Below are 20,997 nucleotides of genomic sequence, written 5' to 3'. Positions count from 1 at the left end.
GGAGCCTTTAAACAGGCTCTGGATAACTGCTCTGACTGAGCTGATCCACTCTCACACATTCCAGGAGTGACCTTCCACCCTCAGAACATCAAACCTCTTAAAGCCACCACCATCAGGTGGCTGAAAGATGGCCAGTGGGTAGGCTGGGGAAAAGTCTCACTGGACTGTTAGCCATCAGCTGCTAGCCTGGCCAGTGTGTACTAATCCACTCACACCCTGGGACCCTGCTCTTTACTACATAGCTTGACTTCCCTTCCGTATGAATGGTGCAGTAATACAACGCAATCATTAGGTGAGTCTGTTACAGGAGGTAGTAACGTTGGCCGACATCTGGATTACTGGAGTAAAGGTTGGTGCCATTCTCTGTAGCTCTGCTCTTCGTAGAAGGGAACAATCAACACAGTCGATAAGTAACAAACTACTACAACAGACAAATTCAGAGACCAATTTGCAGCCCCAAAAAACAACTGTAAATTTCTAAAAAACACATGTAAAATAGATTTTTCAATGCCGCCTGCAATCAAGCACTTATTTATCCTGTGTGTGTACCTTCAAGATAACAAATACAATCCCAATCAGGTACTCCAAAGATGATCATCCGACATCAGTAACATTCACAATTTAGTGCTTTGTGCAGTATATCTACAATAAAGTGATTGCACTCGTCTTTTTTGTCTGTCTGATAATGCGTTCATTTTCTCATTGTTCCGTAGGGTACATTCATTTGCTCGATTAGGTTTAATGAATAATGAATACATGATAATTATTTCAATGTTATTTCCAATCCTGGTAAACAGGCACACAAGCTATACCACTTGAGAAGAGGTTAATCTGTACAAAGCCATACTCCCTCTAAATGAAACAGATGATGCTAGAATGCATTTAGCTGTTTGCCGTTTTCTGCTTTCTTGTTCCATTCTCTGGATGAATCTCATCCTGTTCATGTCTGTATGGGGGAACTGATGCATTCCGCAAACTGATGCATTCTGGATTGTTCTACCAGGAATTTGAGTTTGGGTAAGGACAGCACAGTCTGTAAACCACACAAAGTGTCACTTTGACAGGAACAGAGCTCGTCACCCGTCCCCATGGGTACTCACTCAACCACAAACTGAGGCTGTGTGTGTGTGTGGGGGGGGTTAGCCAGCAACATAAATCTAACATGATTGAACAGGGGGAGTAGGAAAAAAGGAGGGCACCTCCCTCTGAGGGCAAGCAAGTCAAGCGAGGGTGACAGATTTTAGCAGCCTGTGTCTGCTTGCTCCGACACACACACTTGACTTCCTCCCACAAGAGTTCCACTTTTATAAGGATCAGGCCACAGGGTAGAGCAGGAGGACTGCACTGCAGCAACAGCCTCAGCAGCAGAGACACAACCGTAGAGTCCATGTGACAGTGCTTGGCGTCAGCCCACAGCCTCCACAACTAAACACACCATCTGATACACAGAGCACACAGTTTCTCTAATACCACAGTAGTCCAATAGTACTGCTATTGGAGAAATAACTCAAAGAATCCTACACTTCTTCTGTGGGAAGATGGACAGGAAGACGGGAGGCAGAAAGTCTGACTGGTCCAATGCTATATTATCTCTCCCTATCTACCTAGTCCTTTCACAGTCCACTTCACTCTCCCTTTCTCTCTCTGTCAACTCCACTCTCCAGTTCTGTCCATCTCCCTTCCTCCTGCCATGGGTTCCCATCATCCCCACCTTAAACCCTTCCATGGTAAAAAGGGACACTCGTTTTAATAGCTTTTTGCTAAGATTCCATCTCTGTCCATTTTCCCCTCTTCTCCCCAAAACAGTGCCCTCCATTTCATTCAACAGCCTGGTGAGATGGCTGGAATTGCTTTCACTTACCAGGGGCTCCCCAAAGTTCAGCAGCATCTTAATGAAAGTCCAGGGAGGCCAGGTACTGAAGCAATCTATGATGGGTTTTTACCAGGCAAAGCAAATTGCTTTCCGTTGTCCCAGGTAATTGCCCTGATCTCAAATAATCCTCCTGGATTGAAAAGGGGAAAGAATCCTTGTGTGTATGTTTGTGTTTTGGAAATTAGAAATTAAAGACAGATTAGGAAACTAGAGGAAAGTAAATAGAGAAAGCGGGAAAATACTGTGTATGTACACACGCGTAATAAGCAAGCTGAAACAATTAGAGAAGAACACAAGAGCACAACGTAACCCTCATTTTGTGCAAACAGTCCAGTAGTAAGAAAACGGGCACAATTACCTTCCATGTAGCCACTGGGCCTGAGACGTGTTTATCATCAGAATAGGTACTGTAGATGTACAAACACAGCATCCCTTAACAGTGGGCTGAATGGAGTCATTTCCCCTCTGGCTTTTAGTTTCTGGTCGCTCTGCTTGCAGACACCATTGAGCTCCATGACCACAGGGGAAGGACTGCGCTGGCAGTTCAGCATGCTGGGACCGTGGCCAAGGAGCTATGTTTTATTGGCTGTAATAGCTTCCTCCCGGCAGACAGCTGGCTAAGGGAGTGTGTGTGTGTGTGTGTGTGTGTGTGTGTGTGTGTGTGTGTGTGTGTGTGTGTGTGTGTGTGTGTGTGTGTGTGTGTGTGTGTGTGTGTGTGTGTGTGTGTGTGTGTGTACACACAAATGTGTACAAGGGGGTCTGTCTGAGTTAGGGAGAAAAATTACAGTGGGTGTGTTTAGGGGAAAAATGTCATATATGTCACTGATGACTGGGAAGGCAAGACTCTTGTTGCCATAGATTTTGTAAATGGCCTTTCTGATTGAAGGGCCTATCCCCTCACATCTGTGTAAATCAGAAGGGTTGGGCATCCTGCCAGAGACGTGTCTGTCCAGTGATATAAACCTGACTGAGCTCTTCACAGAGACTACACAGCCACTGTCACTCACTGAGCTCCAACAAAATAGTCACAGATTTACAGATGCATACATACAGCACAAACACATTGCACACCCACCCCAAACAAACACAATTGCAAATGCAAACACATTCATACTGTATCTCATACACAAACCAACACATTCAAAGAAAGTGAGTGAGTGAGTGAGTGAGTGAGTGAGTGAGTGAGTGAGTGAGTGAGTGAGTGAGTGAGTGAGTGAGTGAGTGAGTGAGTGTTTTAGGGGTTTCATAACTTTTGAAAAGATTGTTGAAATAAAATCTGTGTTGGTTTTTACTGCTTGTCTGTGGAACTTAGCTCTTTTGCTCGTCTCCTGCGATACGCTATTCCAGTCAGCACACTTCTTGCTACTTGCTAAGTTTTTTTTTAAACATATTGATGGATTTTTTTAAACACCTTTTTAGTTTTTCTTCTCTTCTGATTAGACACACTAAAGGTAGTCTGAGTTATCACTCAATAAATGTGGAGAAAGTGTGAAACCAGATAAGGATATATTCAATGACATTTGACAATGAGGTTGAATGAGTCAAAACGTGCTTAACAGCGGTCATGGAGAAGGTTTTGTTGGTTTTGGTTTGATTTACGTGCTTGTTAAGAACCAATGAAGTGCTGAGGCTACAGAGCTTGTAGTTACTGGATACTTTGTCTGTCAATCACATCCTGGTAGGGAAGAAGATACTAGGTTAAATCTTATTCCTTTTTGCTGGAGTACAAAAATCTGATTTCTTTCATATCGAATACGTAATAGTAGCTACTGTAACTAAAAGTTGGTAAAGAAAGTAGAGTGTCAGTCAGTTGTCAGTTGATACATGGTCCTGTATGGCTCAGTTGGTAGAACATGGCGCTTACAACGCCAGGGTTGTGGGTTTGACTCCCTGAGGCCACCCATATTTAAAATGGATGCACACATGACTAAGTCGCTTGGGATAAAAGCATATATTGTTTGTATTATTTGATGTGTCCTGTCACAGAGAATTCACTCTCTCTGACTGTGAGGAGAAAGGAAATGATGGATGCTTGTCATCCCTGATCACAGCCTCACATAACTGGAAAGTTCCAAAATCAATACTTTTCTCCCTCGTCCATATCCATGGTAGTATGCTGGAAAATGTGCTAAAAAGCAACATGACAAACCTGGGGGCTGAAAACTGTCTGCACGTCCAGAATAAGCACCAAATCCTCCGCAGCTAATGAGCAATGTAATAGCCATTTCTAAAATACTCAAACACCGGCCTGACCTCAATAAGGAGAGAGGGAACTGAAAAAAAGAGGGGTCGCAAAAATAAGCAGTTTAACGAGGAAAAGACAGAATACATTCTTGCTCAATGGACAGAGACGGGTGTTGCAAAAACGTGTGAGACTGTCACGACTTCTGCCGAAGTCGATGCCTCTCCTTGTTCGGGCGGTGTTCGGCGGCCGACGCCGGTCTTCCAGCCATTGCCGATCCCTTTTTCATTTTCCATTTGTTTTGTCTCGTTTTCCCACACACCTGGTTTTCATTTCCCTCGTTATGTGTTGTGTATTTAACACTCTGTTTCCCCCATGTCTTTGTGTGGTATTGTTATTTCGGTTTTCATGTATGCGCACGTTAGGCTGGTTGCGCTGGGTTATGTTCAACCCGTATTTATATTCCGTGTTCATTTGTGCCGTGTGTTTTTGGTTCGCCAAATAAAAGGCTCCAGTTTGCTACCAAATATCTGCTCTCCTGCACCTGACTTCCTACAGCCCTTCACGCATACCTTGACAGAGACTGTGCCTCATCCTCTTAATCAACTTCTCTCTCCTACTCTCTCTCTCCCTCCCTCCCTCCCTCCTTCCTGTTCTCTTAAACTTGGTCTTTCTCTGCCTGCTTTCCAAGAAAGGTTTGTCACCAGAGCTGGCTTTAGAACTGCTCCTGTGATGTAAGGCATGGGTTGCATTAGGGTGGGTGCTGTATAGTCAACCATTAACGCTGGGTTACAGAGAGTAGGCTACATACACACAGTTTCAATTACCAACGGTGTGGCACCAAGACCAGGCTTTGTGGAATCTAGCTCCGACGACTATGTCAATTCGCCCAAAGTCAATATTCAATTATGAAACGCCAACCTTGTACCTATGTTTTTCCTCTGTAGTTGCGTTTGATTAACGTATGGATTTTAGCTAACAAAGAACGGTATGCAACTACAGAGGCCAAACATACTGTCGGTACAAAGTGGGCGCTTCCTAATTAAAAACCTTTTAAGTATTGACCTTCGAGAATCGGAGCTGGTTGGAGCTAGATTCCACAAAGCCTGGTCTCGGTTGGTGAAGTTATTCAGAAACTTCCTTCAACATGGAGTAGAGTTTAGTACGTTACCTAACCCCTAACCTAAACCTAAACCTAAACCTAAACCTAACCTTAACCACAAACCCTAACTCCTATACCTAACTCTAATTTCAACCCTAATTGTAACCCTACATTTAAAAGCCTTTTTCCTTGTGTCCCCACTTGTCTGAATTTTCCTTGTTTTACTATCCTTGTGAAGACATCTTAGAAGATTTCTTCAAAAACACACACACTAAACACCTCCATTATCACAGAGGGGCATACACTTAAGTTATTTGCCATGCTTTTAGGTTTCCACAATCCTCCCCCTCTCTTTGGTTGCCTTTCACCATCTGTCTTCCCTGGTGGGATAATCCTCCTGAAACATCCGTTATACTTGCTTATGGAGCCATACGCCCAGAGAGAGAGACTCCTTAGGTGGCTGGCACACTGCCTGCCCTTAAATACAGTACCTGCTCTTCCACTAATAATTCCCCATTATGTCAGCTAATGCTCCCGTGTCAGTGACCAGGGAACAGATGAAGCAAGAACCTGGGAGAAGTAATGTCCCTTCCAGCTGCAAGGGAGAGGGCCCAGACCTTATACAGACCTCATTAAATGTGATTTGATATACAGTAGTACATGGGCAAATCTGAGGCCCATTTTCTCAACCAACTCACACAGTGTTTAGTGGTTGTGAAAAGGCCCTTGATGTCTGATGGTGCATTTGACATTCAGAAAAAGCAATGTCTGTCTTTGTCTCTGACTGTGGGAGAGCTATTTTGTTTCAAAATACTGTGTGAAATGAAGCGTAACTGAATTTTTTTCATAAAATATAAGGCATTAGTATTCTGTAATAAACACCACATTCAAACATTTCTAAAGGAGCCCACATCATGCCTGCTGTGTAGCATGCTGGTGGCAGTTGGCAATCACTGCTTACCCAGCATATTAATAAGTCTAAAAAATACCAAAAAGAAGGAAAAAAACTGACGTTGCCCTATGCTATAAACAAAGAACCCTTTCTTCAAAATGCCCATTTGCCTTTTTTCTTCAAATACAATCATCTATTTCTAAAATTAAAGCCATCAAATTCTGTTCGTTATGTAAATTGCAAAGGGAGGTTGGGTGGTTCAGCTCTTCAGAATGCTTTTGTCTCCATTTGTGTTTTCAACTTTTCACTGCAGATAAACATCAGCTCCAAAGACACATTCATGATCTCCTAGATGGTCTTTGTTTTGTATTGCTGTCAACTGCAGCAAAGCAAGGTGCACACTGACAAAAATAAGTCAAGGAAAGAAAGTAGGCTTCCGTCTATAATTCCACACACTAACTTGGTGTTGTGTGCTCTTGGGCGTACAATCAAGACAGCTCAACTCTTCTAACCAGGTTTTTACACAACATCATGCAGTGGAGGTTTAAGTGATAGAGTAAGTGCTCAAACCCTTGGTTAGGTTACAGCCAGCACCATCTAGCCCAAGATCATGCATTTGTAGCACAGACCTCTCCTCATCAATAATAACTAATGTCACACATGATTATAAGCAGGAAGCAGTGCCCATGATGAGGTCAGCTGTCAGGTAAATTAGTAATGACAGGACTATAATGAACATGTATTAAACATGAAAAGACAAGTGATGTTGCACGTAGAGGGGCAGGGCGGTGTGCTTCTGCACGTCTGTCAATTCATTTTCAACATTGATGTGATATCTATCCTTGAGGGAATTTAATTGAATCTGATGTTGTTAAATCAACCTTGACAACAAGGTAATTGCGACCCCAATATCTTCTCTATTACTCACTGATCACCCTGTTCCCAAACAGTCAAATCACCCTATTGCCTTGAGGATTTGCAATAGGATAAGAAATGCATCAAAGATTGGGCTGTTAATTCATGTGTTTAATGTGCAGATGTCGGTCTTCTCCTGTGTTGTTCCATACACAGACTGATAAGAGACATCAACAACATGCCAGAATTCTCTCTCTCTCACTCTCTCTCGCTCTCAAGTCCAAATAAGTACACTCCTGAGGTCATAAATACAAGACAAAGTGTATAAGGCTGTAACAGGGATCTAAAATGGCCGCTCAGGAAGATTCACGAGGTACGTAACAGCTTTATGGCATTGTTTCCTGGGTATAAAAAGGAAATAAGGGCTGCAACTTCGATGCACATATTAAAATAATGAGGCTGTGAATCAGGAGGGAAGGAACTGGGAGGCAGAGTGAGTCCATCTTTTCACACCCACAGGGTCCCTATCCTTACAAGACATGCATGCTGAAAATCACATGATCAGCATAATTTGCCACCAAACAGTGATGACCAAGCATTTCATTCCTATTCATCTACATTATTAGACATCTGAATGAAACAGTCAAAGACAAAACTACAGAGTGGCCCTCCACTAGCACCTGGATAGACTCTCACCTGGATGGGAACACTGACACATTGATTCCATACATCACCTGCCAAAGGAAATCATTTCATAAATGTACAGTTCTGTCCTTTTTCTGCTTGTTCTATTGAGACGCAAGCATACGTGTATATCCAACAGGACTGAGCAGCGCCAGAAAGTTACTTCAAGGGGAACGTCTGACTTGGTCTACACCAGGCTTTGCATCACAAATTGATGAACCCTCTCTTTTCCCCACTAGGCTGGCCCTGCTGCCCAGATTGACAGCCAGTCTAACTATGCTGCTCACTCCAGTAAAAAGGACAGAAGGAAGGCACAGAAGGAGAGGGCTGTTGCCTTCTCTTTTTTAAGTATTGCTGCATCTTAACAATCAATACCTAATTACCTGAAAAAAGGGAGAGTCAAGGGCAGGGTCATTACCAATTGTGTCACACCATCACCTGCCTGTCCGCATTCCTACACTTTTTCCCCCTTGTTCAAACTTTTCCTCCCTCAGTTTCTACCTTAAACCTTCTGTCCCTTGCTTTCTCTCATTACTATGGGAGAGAAGGGCATGCAGAACAGAGAACACCACAGATAGAATATGAGAACAGAACAGTGCCTGAACGGTCCTGAAAAGCAGCCAAGCAAAGTCTGCTGTATAATGTGCTCTGGATGGGTCCTACTTTCTGTTTTATGGCACTTGCAGATACACACAGCTAGTCACATGTACATCCACATAGCAAGGCATAATGTGACCTATGACCCTTGTGGACCAAGATTAGCATGGCATTAGAGATGAGGTGCCCCTGTCTTGAAGGGTGCCTCTAGAGAAAGGACAGAAATAAGATGTTATGATACACCGATGTATTTAGACAAGAGTGAGAGAGAGACAGCACCCGACCTCACCCTACTAGAATCTGAAGTCAAATGTCTACTGTTTGCAGATGATCTGGTGCTTCTGTCACTAACCAAGGAGGGCCAACAGCAGGACCTAGATCTTATGCACAGATTCTGGTCACAGTAAATCTCAGTAAGACAAAAAAGGTCCAGTCACCAGGATCACAAATACAAATTCAAAATTCCTAGAGCACACAAAAAACTATACATACCTCGGCCTAAACATCAGCGCCACAGGTAACTTCCACAAAGCTGTGAACGAACTGAGAGACAAGGCAAGAAGGGCATTCTATACCATCAAAAAGAACATACAATTTGACAGACCAATTAGGGTCTGGTTAAAAATACTTGAATCAGTTATAGAACCCATTGCCCTTTATTGTTGTGAGGTCTGGGATCCGCTCGCCAACCAAGAATTTACAAAATGGGACAAACATAAAACACCAAATAATGCATGCAGAGCAGAATTAGGCCGATACCCACTAATGATTAAAATCCAGAAAAGAGATTTAGAGACAACCACCTAAAATGAAGCGATTACCAAACCTTCCATAACAAAGCCATCACCTATAGAGAGATGAACCTGGAGAACAGTCCCCTCAGCAAGCTGGTCCTGGGGCTCTGTTCACAAACACAAACACACCCCACAGAGCCCCCGGACAGCAACACAATTAGACCCAACCAAATCATGATAAAACAAAGAGAGAATTACTTGACACACTGGAAAGAATTAACAAAAAAAACAGAGCAAACTAGAATGCTATTTGGCCCAAAAACAGAGTGGCTGACCCACACTTAAGGAAAGCTTCAACTATGTACAGACTCAGTGAACGTAGGTAGCCTTGCTATTGAGAAAGGCCACCATAGCCTGTCTTCTCTTGAGAGCCAGGTCTGCCTATGTGCACACTGTCCACAAAATGAGGTGGAATCTGAGCTGCAAACTGAGCTGCACTTCCTTACCTCCTGCCAAATGTGTTTTCATATTAGAGACAAATATTTCCCTCTGACTACACAGATCCACAAAGAATTCAAAAAACAAACCTAATTTTGATAAACTCCCATATTTACTGGGTGAAATACCACAGTGTGCCATCGCAGCAGCAAGATGTGTGACCTGTTGCCACAAGAAAAGGACAACCAGTGAAGAACAAACACCATTGTCAATACAACCCATATTTATGTTTATTTATTTTCCCTTTTGTACTATTTGCATATTGTTTGCACACTGTATATAGACATAAGATGACATTTGAATTGTCTTTATTCTTTTGGAAATTCTGTAGTGTAATGTTAACTGTACATTTTTATAGTTTATTTCACTTTTGTTTATTATCTACTTCACTTGCTTTGGCAATGTTAACATATGTTTCCCATGCCAATAAAGCCCTTGAATTGAATTGAGAGAGCGAGCAAGAATAAATACACTTAGCTGACCCAGCAACTCACCTACCTACATAATCCGCTCCTGCCTTTTCTCCCTCCTCATTTGGCCTAACAATCTGCTCTCTTGTCCCTTTGTAAACAAGGCTATTGACTCATAATCCATGTAATAACGGAATGCTTAAAAAACACAAAGCTAAGACTATAATCACATACATTCAAACTTCAAGCACAATATCAAAACCAATTAGTATTTTAGCTGGGGGGGCTGTGAGGCGCACAGAGAGCTCTGCTTCGCCTATCACCAGGAGCTGCTGCTGAAGACTTTAATTACCAGGAGAGTAAATGAATGGCGCACACACAGAGAGACAAAGAGACTAATGCCTCACATAATAAGAGAAACAACCCCAATCGAAAAGGCATCTGGAAAAACTACTTTGAAAAACTATATGAAAATCCAGAATGCCAGAAATGAACCGAGACTCAGACCAAATTGGTTGATACATTTTTTTTATTTTTATGGAAAAACAATCAAAATAAAGACCAACAAAACCCATTAAATACCCATCACACTAACAGAGCTGAAAGAGAAAATTAAACCCTTCAAGTGCGGTAAAGCCTGTGGGACAGACAGTATCTGCAGTGCCATGCTGAAGAAAAGCAGCCCTAAGCTGTAGGAAGCCATACTCTACAGTAGCTCTGGTGCTGAATGTAGGACACTTTCCAGAAATATGGAATAAAGGCATAATAACACCCATATTCAAGGCAAATATATGACCATAATAATTATCACGGTATCTGTGTGACAAGTAATTTAGGGAAGGTTTTCTTGCAGCATAATAAATACGAGAGTACAGAGTTTCCTCAACAAAAACAGTGTTTTACAAATGTTCATATTCATCCTCTCCAGCACCACCCCAACATCAACATGTGTGAACATTAAGGGGTGATAAGTATTTCCAATGGCATCATCAATCAATTAGTAGACAATAATCACACTTTGCACACAGATGATGTCATTGGACACATTTATCTTCCTCTATCTTTTTTACTTCAAAAAATAGATACGCGCAATTTTCACATACGTGGATGTTGGGGTGTTGCTGGAGATGATGAATATGGTGAAATGTCCCTTTAAGTGCAGGTCAAATTGGCTTCCTACCGAAACAAAGAACATCTGACCACATATACACCCTTGTCAATCCACCAAGGGTAAAATATTTTCCTGCTTTATTGACTTCCATCTGGCATAAAGGACTCTTCCTGAAACTCATCCAAGTGGAATTGGAGGAAGAACCTATGAGGATATTAAATCAAAGTACAATGAAAATACATGTAAAAATCAAAGAGGCAAGGGGTCACCCAGGGCAGCAAATCTCAGCCCAACATCGTTAAATATCTATATTGATGCATTTTCAAAACAGTTGGAGCTCCTGGGCTTCTCCTAGACAACAAGAAATGAGGCTCTTTCTCTATGCAAATAACCTGGTCTTGTTGTCTCCAACAGAACAGAGGTTACAGTATAGCCTGTCAGTGTTAGATGCCTACTGCCAAAACTGGGCACTGACAGCTAGCATTAGCAAAACAAAAAGTATGATCTTCCAAAAGTATGTGGACACCTGCTCGTCGAAAATCTCATTCCAAAATCATGGGCATTAATATGGAGTTGGTCCCCTATAATAGCCTCCACTCTTCTGGGAAGTCTTTCCACTAGATGTTGTAAATTGCTGCGGGGACTTGCTTCCATTCAGCCAGAAAAGCATAAGTGAGGTTGGGCACTGATGTTGGGCGATTAGGCCTGGCTCGCAGTCGGCATTTGTATTTATTAAGGATCCCCATTAGTTCCTGCCAAGGCAGCAGCTACTCTTCCTGGGGTCCAAACACACCAATGCACCCACATTACTTGTGTAACCGATGTGAAATGGCTAGCGAGTTAGCGGTGGTGCGGGGTAATAGCGTTTCAATCTGTGACGTCACTCGCTCTGAGACCTGAAGTAGTTGTTCCCTTTGCTCTGCAAGGGCCGTGGCTTTTGTGGAGCGATGGGTAACGATGCTTTGTGGGTGTGCAGAGGGTCCCTGGTTCGAGCCCGGTGAGGGGATGGACTAAAGTTATACGGTTACACTTGTAAAACAAGAGATAAAACCGTGAACTATGTTTGTACTGAATGAGCTAAAGATAAAACAGTACACCACCACATATCCACAACACAAAATGCTCAATACCACCATCCAACAATATCACAATGTGTGTGTATACATGTGTCTGTACCTTTGTGTGCGTCTCTTCACAGTCCCGGTTGTTACATAAGGTGTATTTTTCCCTGCATTTTAAATCTGCTCGCAGTAGAAAGTTGTAAGCACAGAATTGTCTAGAATGTAATTGTATGCGGTAGCGTTAAGATTTCCCTTCACTGGAACTAAGGGGCCTTGCCCAAACCATGAAAAACAGCCCCAGACCATTATTCCTCCTCCACCCAACTTTACAGTTGGCACTATGCATTGGGCAGGTAGCGTTCTCCTGGCATCCGCCAAGGCCGGATTCATCCGTAGCGACTGCTAGGATGGTGAAGTGTGATTCATTACTGCAGAGAACGCATTTCCACTGCTCCAGAGTCCAATGGCTGCGAGCTTTACACCACTCCACGCTTGGCATTGCGCATGGTGAACTTAGGCTTGTGTGCGGCTGCTCGGCCATGAAAATCCACTTCATGAAGCTCCCGATGAACAGTTCCTGTGTTGCTGTTGCTTCCAGAGGCAGTTTTGAACTCGGTAGTGTGAGTATTGCAACTGAGGACAGACGACTTTCAGAACTCTGCGGTCCTGTTCTGTGAGCTTGTGTGGCCTATGACTTCGTGGCTGAGCCGTTGTTGCTCCTCAACGTTTCCATTTCACAATAACATCACTTACAGTTGACCGGGGCAGCTCTAGCAGGGCAGAAATGTGATGAACGGACTTGTTGGAAAGGCAGCATCCTATGACAGTGCAATGTTGAAAGTCACTGAGCTTTTCAGCAAGACCATTCTACAGTCCGTGTTTGTCTATGGAGATTGCATGGCGGTGTGCTCAATTTTATACATCTGTCAGCAACGAGTGTGGCTGAAAAAGCCGAATCCACTAATTTGAAGGGGTGTCCACTTTTGTATGTTTTTAGTGTATATTTTTTTCCATGAGCATTATATTTACTATTTTAATTGTTATCACTGTTGTTTTCATATTTTATGTGTATCACTTTACTTTGGCGACATTAACCTTGTCCTTCATGTCAATAAAGCATATTGAATATGAATAGAGTTTAATATTAATTGAATATGAGAGAGGAAACAGGCCCTGGAGCAGGTCCAAACAGACATAACAATGATTCTTTGTATGGACATGTACCCTTATGCTAACCACACTCTTTCCAATGGAAACCAGGCCTAGGGGCCTCTTTCATTAGGGGAGGAAGTGAGGGGCCCCCAATGCCACCCTAGCACCGCCACCACCATTCACTCAGTAACTTACATACTCCACATCCCTCACTAACTCACTACCTCTTTCATTCTCTCCTCTCTATCCCTTTTCTAACAGCCAACACAATTATTTTTCTACCTAATCCTCTCACTTCCCATATCCTTCTTCTTAGACTATTGGTGAAGGGTTTGAGTTTTTCAGAGAGAGTTAAGATAAGGCAGGCCTGGAAGTTAGAGGCTGCATTAACATGCTAGGGGATATGGTCAATTTATTTAAGGCTTGGCAATAATGAATGTCTTAAATGTAGCTCATTAAAACACAGGGTGATAGAGGGACCATGAGAGAAAAGTGGAAAATTAGTACAATAGAAACAGACAGTTAGTGGGAGAAATATGTGGATGAAACGAAAGGGAAAAGGGGGGGGGGGTGAATAGAGCAAAATATGAAAAGAGAAATGAAGAAATATGACAAGGAAAAGACTCATTAAAACACAGTGCTGATTAGAACAGAGCAGTTGAATGTTTGGGATTTGGTCTCAGTCTGAATTCATAGGACAGTTGAAATATTCACACAATTAGCTGTGCATAGAGAATGAAAGAAGAGCACGGAGGGAGAGAGAAGATAACTGAATACCTAATGGTATGGTAAGAAGAGAATGAAGTGAAGCAGAGAGCAGCACACCGGCTGTTGTAAGGTTGTGAGAGGAATGATCTGGACTCTAATCATCACTATAACGTCGTTTCCCTTAAACAGATTCTTGTTTAAATGACTTAATCGCCCAGTTCATTAGGCAGCAATTTACCCGCAATAGACCCTGCATTCAATTAGGGCACTGAGAGGCTGGGTTAGAGGAAGTCCTGCTGAAGGATTGGCCTGATTGGCCACACCATACCCAATGTAGGGCAAAGCCAAAGCATGGGGCAGCTCATTAATAAGGCCAAGGCAATTCCCTAATTGGCAGTGTTTATGGATAGCTGTGGATATTTCTTGACAATGCCTGCCTTAACATGGGTCATCTCATTCATGGGGCCTGGCCACTAATAGGCGAGCTAAGCAGTCCTCTATCGGGGCTGGCCTATAATAATATAATAATAATAATAATATATGATGAAGCGGATGCTAATCTACAGGACTGTTTAGCTAGCACAGACTGGAACATGTTCTGGGATTTATCTGATGGCATTGAGGAGTTTATCACATCTATCACCGGCTTCATAAATCCCAGTTTTCTTGAACGCACTGAAGTCAGAAGTCTGAGATTTGAGTTCCCAGTTGTTTTGAACATGGCATTAATGCCCAGAGGGAGACAGCAGTGTATTATTCCCTTTGAGTCAGGAACCAAAATTCCTCCGTAGGTGTTCGATTTCACTTACCGGCATGTCAACTGAGCCAGGATCACAGTCAAACGGATTGGGACGTCGGTCCCAAAGTGCCCTTCCAAGCGTTGGAGGTGAGCAGGCATCACTGTGTAGGACACTTACTGATGCACAGCTGATGGTTCGCTTTTGAAAGACTCTCCAAAAATAATTCTCCTCTGAATCCACTGATTTGGTCACAATGCTCTTGTATTTCCACTGCATGCTTGGGTTCAGTTCGTTCAGTTTCCAAAATATGCAAGGAGACATTTTCTTTTCATTACACAGAAAGTCAACCAAGTCTGTTTTTTTTACATCCATTGTGAATAACAACAGTTCCTCTCTCAATGCGAAAAATCTTTCCAATACTCCCCCTCGATAACCACCAGTCCTCGGTGTGAAAAAGAACATTGTCATGCTCTGATCCCATATCTACACATAGTTTTGCGAACAGGTGTGCACAGTGGATGTGGTTTGATGTAATTTACAATCGAAGTTACCTGCTGCAGTATATTTCTGATTTCTGCGCTCAGCTCTTTTGCCGCGAGTTGCTCTCGGTGTATCATACAATGCGTCCATATGGCAGAGGGAGACCCATTCATAACTAGAGTGCAGAGACCTGCCCCATCTATGCAAAAGCCCACCATTTGATCCCATGGAATATGTTCTTCATCAATATAGCCACGCAGCACACTGAACATCCTCTGTGCCGTTTCATGCTCGGGAATAGACAGAATAGTATGTACTCGTGAATAGCATCCCCTGACATGTAAAGTGAACAAAGTCAATGCATGGACATCTCGGCCCTCACAGCTAACGTCCATTTGGAGAGCATAAGCTGGAGAGTTTGAGTCGTTCAGTCAGAGTTCTCTTGATTGCTAGAAATAGCATGAATTCTTCATTTAACAGTGTTATCTGACAAAGCTATTGATGTGAGTTTGTGCGTCTTTCTCCCCACCCATTGTTTTCACCATATCAGTTGCATCCAGTAATATCAAAGTCTCTGCAATAGTGTGTGGTTTCATAGCGTAGCTTGCTTAGCCATTCACCGTGGGAATGATTCTAGTGCAACGGTCAAGTGAGGCCTTTTCCCATAATCTAAGGGCGCTCTCTAGTTGAATTTTATCTTTTAGATTTGAATATTTTTTTTATTTAGCTTGTTAAGGTTAACCACATTACAATGATTGAGATACAATGGCGATATTATAATTAATACAATTTTTGTATATATCTATTTTCTCCAGGATTTTGGAAATTCTCCCAGGACCCCATTTTCACAACCCCTAGTTTGGGAACCGCTGTCCTTTAGGGAGGAGGTCAGAGACCTGTCAGTGTGGTGACATGACAACAAATTCTCCCTCGACATAATTAAGACAAAAGGAGCTGATCGTGGACTACAGGAAACAAGGGCCAAGTACGCCCCCATCCACATCGACAGGGCTGTAGTGGAGCAGGTCGAGAGCTTCAAGACCCTCTGTGTCCACGTCACATATGGTCCAAACCAGTGGAGGCTCCTCCGAGGAGGACCATCCTCAGTGAATTTAATAAAAATCTAAATAGTGAAACATTTAAAAAAGTTATATATTTAGATAAAACGATACTAAATATGTTCACGTCCTTTTCAGATAAAACTATACTAAATATATTCACGTCACCATATAATTTATAAAAACACATTGTTTTGAAATGAAGGTCTACAGTAGCCTCCGCAGCACTCTAATGTAGTGTGATGGTATAGCCAGAGGACAGCTAGCTTCTGTCCTCCTCTGGGTACATTCACTTCAAAACAAAACATAGGAGGCTCATGGTTCTCACCCTCTTCCATAGACTTACACAGTAATTATGACAACTTCTGGAGGACGTCCTCCAACTTATCAGTGCTTTTGCAGCATGAACTTACATGTTGTCCACCCAATCAAAGGATCAGAGAATTAATCTAGCACTGAAAGCATAAGCTACAGCTAGCTAGCACTACAGTGCATAAAATGTGTTGAGTAGTTGACAAAGAAAAATAATTGTTGAACCATTTTGAACAAATTAATATCTTCCAAAAGTAAGGAGCAGAAAAATAGTTATTTCTTAGCATATTTGTTTTCACTTACTTAGCTAGTGATGAATTCAGCTAGCTAGTTTAGCCTACTCAAACACCCAGCTCAAACAGAGGGATGCTATGTTAGATAGCTAGTTATGGCTATCTAACACTGGAACTCTTCAGAGTCAAGGTAAGCTTTTGGTTTTATTAATTTATTGCCACTGGGGCTGCCGGTGTAACTGCTAAACTGATTGCTGCTGACTACACTGTAGCGGGTTTACTAATGCGTTAGTTCTAGGAGCTATGCTGCCTATGACATGACAACCATGTAGACTGTGTGTAGAGGTTAGTGGCCATGATATGAAGGTTTGGCTTGGAAAGGTTTGTTCGCCTGGTCACAGACAGCTGATGTGTTGTGCACTGAAGTCCACAAGTGGAGGGAAAAGGTGAGAGGAGGAGAGCGCAGAGATAGATGCAAGAAGGAATTAGAAATACAACAGGCTGTTTTTATGTGTCTGGCATAAAAGTGCTGTTTGCTTGTGATCAGGGGTGTATTCATTGCAGTAATTCTGTTGAAAAAAATGTATTGAATTGAGGCAAACGGAATGGGTATAAATGAATTTATCCAATAGAAACTATTGTTTGTAACTGTTGGACTAATGGTTACACCCTAGATCAGCTAGACACAGGCAAAAGTGTGCAAGACGATATTGAATGTGTCACTGTCTGATTACTCAAAATTCTCTAGACCTGTGCACCTACATTGTAAACATTTATTCATAAACTAGGTTGTAGCAACCTCATGATGGGTACAGATTTTTTTTTAGTATCATGTAGTAAGCCTAAACCTATCCATGTTACATTGAGCTGAGTGACTGTAATATGACTGATAGTGATCCAATATGCTGTAATAGAAATAAGGCCATGTTAATTTAAAAAAAATAATCATCCTCCATCTTAAACGGTACAGACTGCCACTGGTCCAAACACATCAACACTAGGCTTGGGTGGTATCCAGATTTTCAAATCATCATACCGTTCTTCCCTCATTATGGGATTTACGGTATTACCAGCATAGCACACAGGGGCGTGCGAAAAACGCAAGACACTCCCATTGGGCTTCTATAACCAGAATGCTAACAACATTTGCACAAACTAATAGCAAAATCACATAGATGCTGTTAGCTAAATGCTAACGAGCGAAACTAACAAACTAATTGCAGAGACTCATACATTCAAGCATAGCTACAGTAGTAGCTACAGTAATCTCATTTTCGGGGGGTGTGGACATTTACAATCGAAAGTGAAAGACAGAAATTGTGAAAATGAACAAAGTTGTGATGCATGCTTTTCTGAAGGAAGAGCATAACGGGTTAATGGCGCACCGGATAGAAGAACAAACGCTAACAGAGAAATAATGTCAACTGTAGAGGTATCTCATCCAGAGCTCTTTCACTTCTGGCAGAATGCCATTAAGTTATATGATGGCAAACATTTAGTAGTGAATTGCATACAAGTGTAACTTCATCACCTCATGTGCGTAGCACAATAGAGACTCGCCATGGACTCACAAACTCCCACTTTCTCCCGTTGTGCTATTTTACAAACAAACGCGTGACTGGTTCAACTGTTCTGGGGAACTACGGTAAACTTCATAATGTAAAATGATGTGACAGGTGAAATGAAGAACGCAATCTGCTTGATCTTGTAGCGCATTTTTGACTCATTACATATGCTGCTGCTACTGTTTATGATGTCACTTTAGTCCTAGTTATATGTACATATCTACCTCAATTACCTCGTACCCCTGCACAGGGACTCGTTACTAGTACCCAGTGTATATAGAAACGTTATCGTTACTCATTGTGTATTTGTTATTACCACGTTTTTTACTTTTCTATTATTTCTCTATTTTCTTTCTCTCCGCAGTTGGGAATGGACCATAAGTAACAATTTCAGTTAGTCTACACCTGTTGTTTACGAAGCACGTGGCGAATAAAATGTCATTTGATTTTATTAGCCAGGTTATTGTCACGGCCAGGCAAAGCGTGAGGGTCCTCACTATATGACCAGTCACCCCTAGTCCACATATTATGGGGATTTGTAGCTTTATTCGTTTTTATTGTATACTTGTTTTGGTTTTCTTGAGAGCGCTTTAAATCCCATGTATTATTATACCAAGTACAGGTTAAATAGGTAACCATTTTGCCTTTCCAAAACCTTGTTACCTGCCCTGACATATTGTATCTTATCATCACCAACAAGCTGGTCAAATCAAAGATGAAACATTTGATACAGTTTTTTTACATGGTGTATCTCAGTGCATTGATCTACAAGAAACCTCAGTAAGAAAACATGAAACAAGGGCATTCGATCAACTGACTGTCATCGCGTTCACCACTGACGCACGTTGGCTAGGCTATTCATCACAGCCATAGCGGAGGACGCGTTATGCATCGCGTCTGAGGATATGATAGCAATACACCTCGTGAGACCAGCCAACCTGTGGATTCTGTCCGAGTAACCTATTCAAAAAGATACATACAGACAAAATCCACCTTTTAAATATTTTGTAGAAACCGGAGAGAAAAATGGACATGAGAGGAACAAACCTCCATACTGAACTTCTCATTATTATATCGAACAAACAGCATTTCGGAGAGACCTTGACCTTCTCTATAGCTTATATAGAGGGACAGCTTCACATCAAGTAAAAAGAGATTCAATGAAGTCATAATGTATGGAGGTTTAGGAGGAAATGTTAAAATAAATTAGTATAGGTTCTCTACCTGCCACCTTATATCTAAAACATGACCTGAAATGAATATTCTGTGGCGCACTGACTGACTGTGTACACCAGGGTGCCGGGGACTGGGTGTCGCAGGCTTCCCTCATCTCCTCCACTAGCCTATATGTTTGGGAGGTAATGTCCTATCAAATAATATTGGTGTAAATAATTGGGGAATTAGGCCTATGTATAGTTGAATTTGTATTTAATTGTCCAGTGCCATTAAATGATTGGAAGAAATCGTGGAATATCTTAATTGAAGCAATTAACCTAATGCAGCGTTTAGGTAATGTCCGAAACTCGGGAATTTCGGACTTGCTAACCGAGAATAAAGAGTCGGAGCCCGAGTTCCACACATGGGAGGTTTCAGAATCAACCAATAGGAAGCTCTACACAAATAACATACGTTCCTTTCAACTCGGAGGTCCCAAGTTTCGACGCGACATGAACGCGTCATAAAGCAACGATGCTATATATATATATATTTTAAATATAATATTAATCAGTAATACATTGATTCAATTCTCATCTTGTAGTGTAATTATTGAAGGTATATTATTGAAGGGAATACATGACCCAAAACTGCACATCCACCATCGTAGTGGCAGTGGTACACCCACTCTCGACCCTGGGTACCTCTGCCTGAATCAATCAGAGAGGCGCCACGGAACCAGTTCCAAAGTTATCCCATCCAAGATCCTAATTGCTTTCCATACCTTTAGAAACGAATACATCCATGCGCTTACAATAACACTGTATAATGCACCATATTGCGTTCACATACGTGCACACATAGCAATAGAATATCACAGCTAAAAAGAGAGAAACTCAAATAATTTACCTTCCACTGCGTAAACCGTAGTAATCACGCATAAAACCGCTAACAAATCCGCTGGCATGGCAAAGGTGGTCTGCCTTTCCTCTCCCCTTTAAAAAGGTGTAAACACAAATCCTTTAGCTGCCACAGAATAGTATTCCAGCAGTGCGTATGTTGAATCACATTTCAAACCGTACTGTACGCAGTGTATGAAAACCTACTAGGTTACTTGGAGGATGAGGCATGTAAGGGATAAGTGAAGCGGGATGAGAGATAGACCTTGGCCCCCGTTCCCTCAACAGCACTTCTCACACCCCTTTAACACCTCGTGACCAATCACGAAAAGAAGCATCTCAAACCAATCGCAACAGAGCATCCGCTCAGATTCCTACTAACATTTTTAAACTACTGAAAAGTCCCCTGCTTTGCCATCCAATCGTACTGCAGGGAAAGAGCAACGACTAGTGGTCCAGGTGAAGCATTGCATGCACAGCTTCACCTAATAGGTGTTTCTCATCAGATGAATTTCACTACGGCGATAATGTGATTGCATTTTACCATTTATTTATCATGCTATTCCATAAACCTAAGCAGTCCATTGTGTTTTATGGCTATACATAGTCACGAAAGCTATTTCCATAGCCCATGTTGATATACTGAATTGTCACCTGTAATATCTCTATTTGATGGGAATAAACCCATCACATGCA

At 42.1% G+C, this 20,997-nt stretch overlaps 1 protein-coding gene across 1 annotated transcript in view; it reads right to left on the bottom strand.

Annotated features, from left to right (window-relative positions):
- The window catches only part of LOC118390771 (ephrin type-B receptor 1-like), a 210,446-nt gene extending 189,913 nt beyond the window's left edge, over positions 1-20,533 (bottom strand). Inside the window, exon 1 of the mRNA XM_035781482.1 lies at positions 20,312-20,533. Within this exon, the coding sequence (XP_035637375.1) occupies positions 20,312-20,369 (58 nt within the window). The 5' untranslated portion in view covers positions 20,370-20,533. The remainder of the gene's footprint in view (positions 1-20,311) is intronic.
- Positions 20,534-20,997: the final 464 nt, after the last annotated feature.

This window comes from Oncorhynchus keta, chromosome 1, assembly GCF_023373465.1.
Source record: "Oncorhynchus keta strain PuntledgeMale-10-30-2019 chromosome 1, Oket_V2, whole genome shotgun sequence".
Lineage (NCBI taxonomy): Eukaryota > Metazoa > Chordata > Actinopteri > Salmoniformes > Salmonidae > Oncorhynchus > Oncorhynchus keta.
This window is presented reverse-complemented; position numbering and strand designations above follow the sequence as displayed.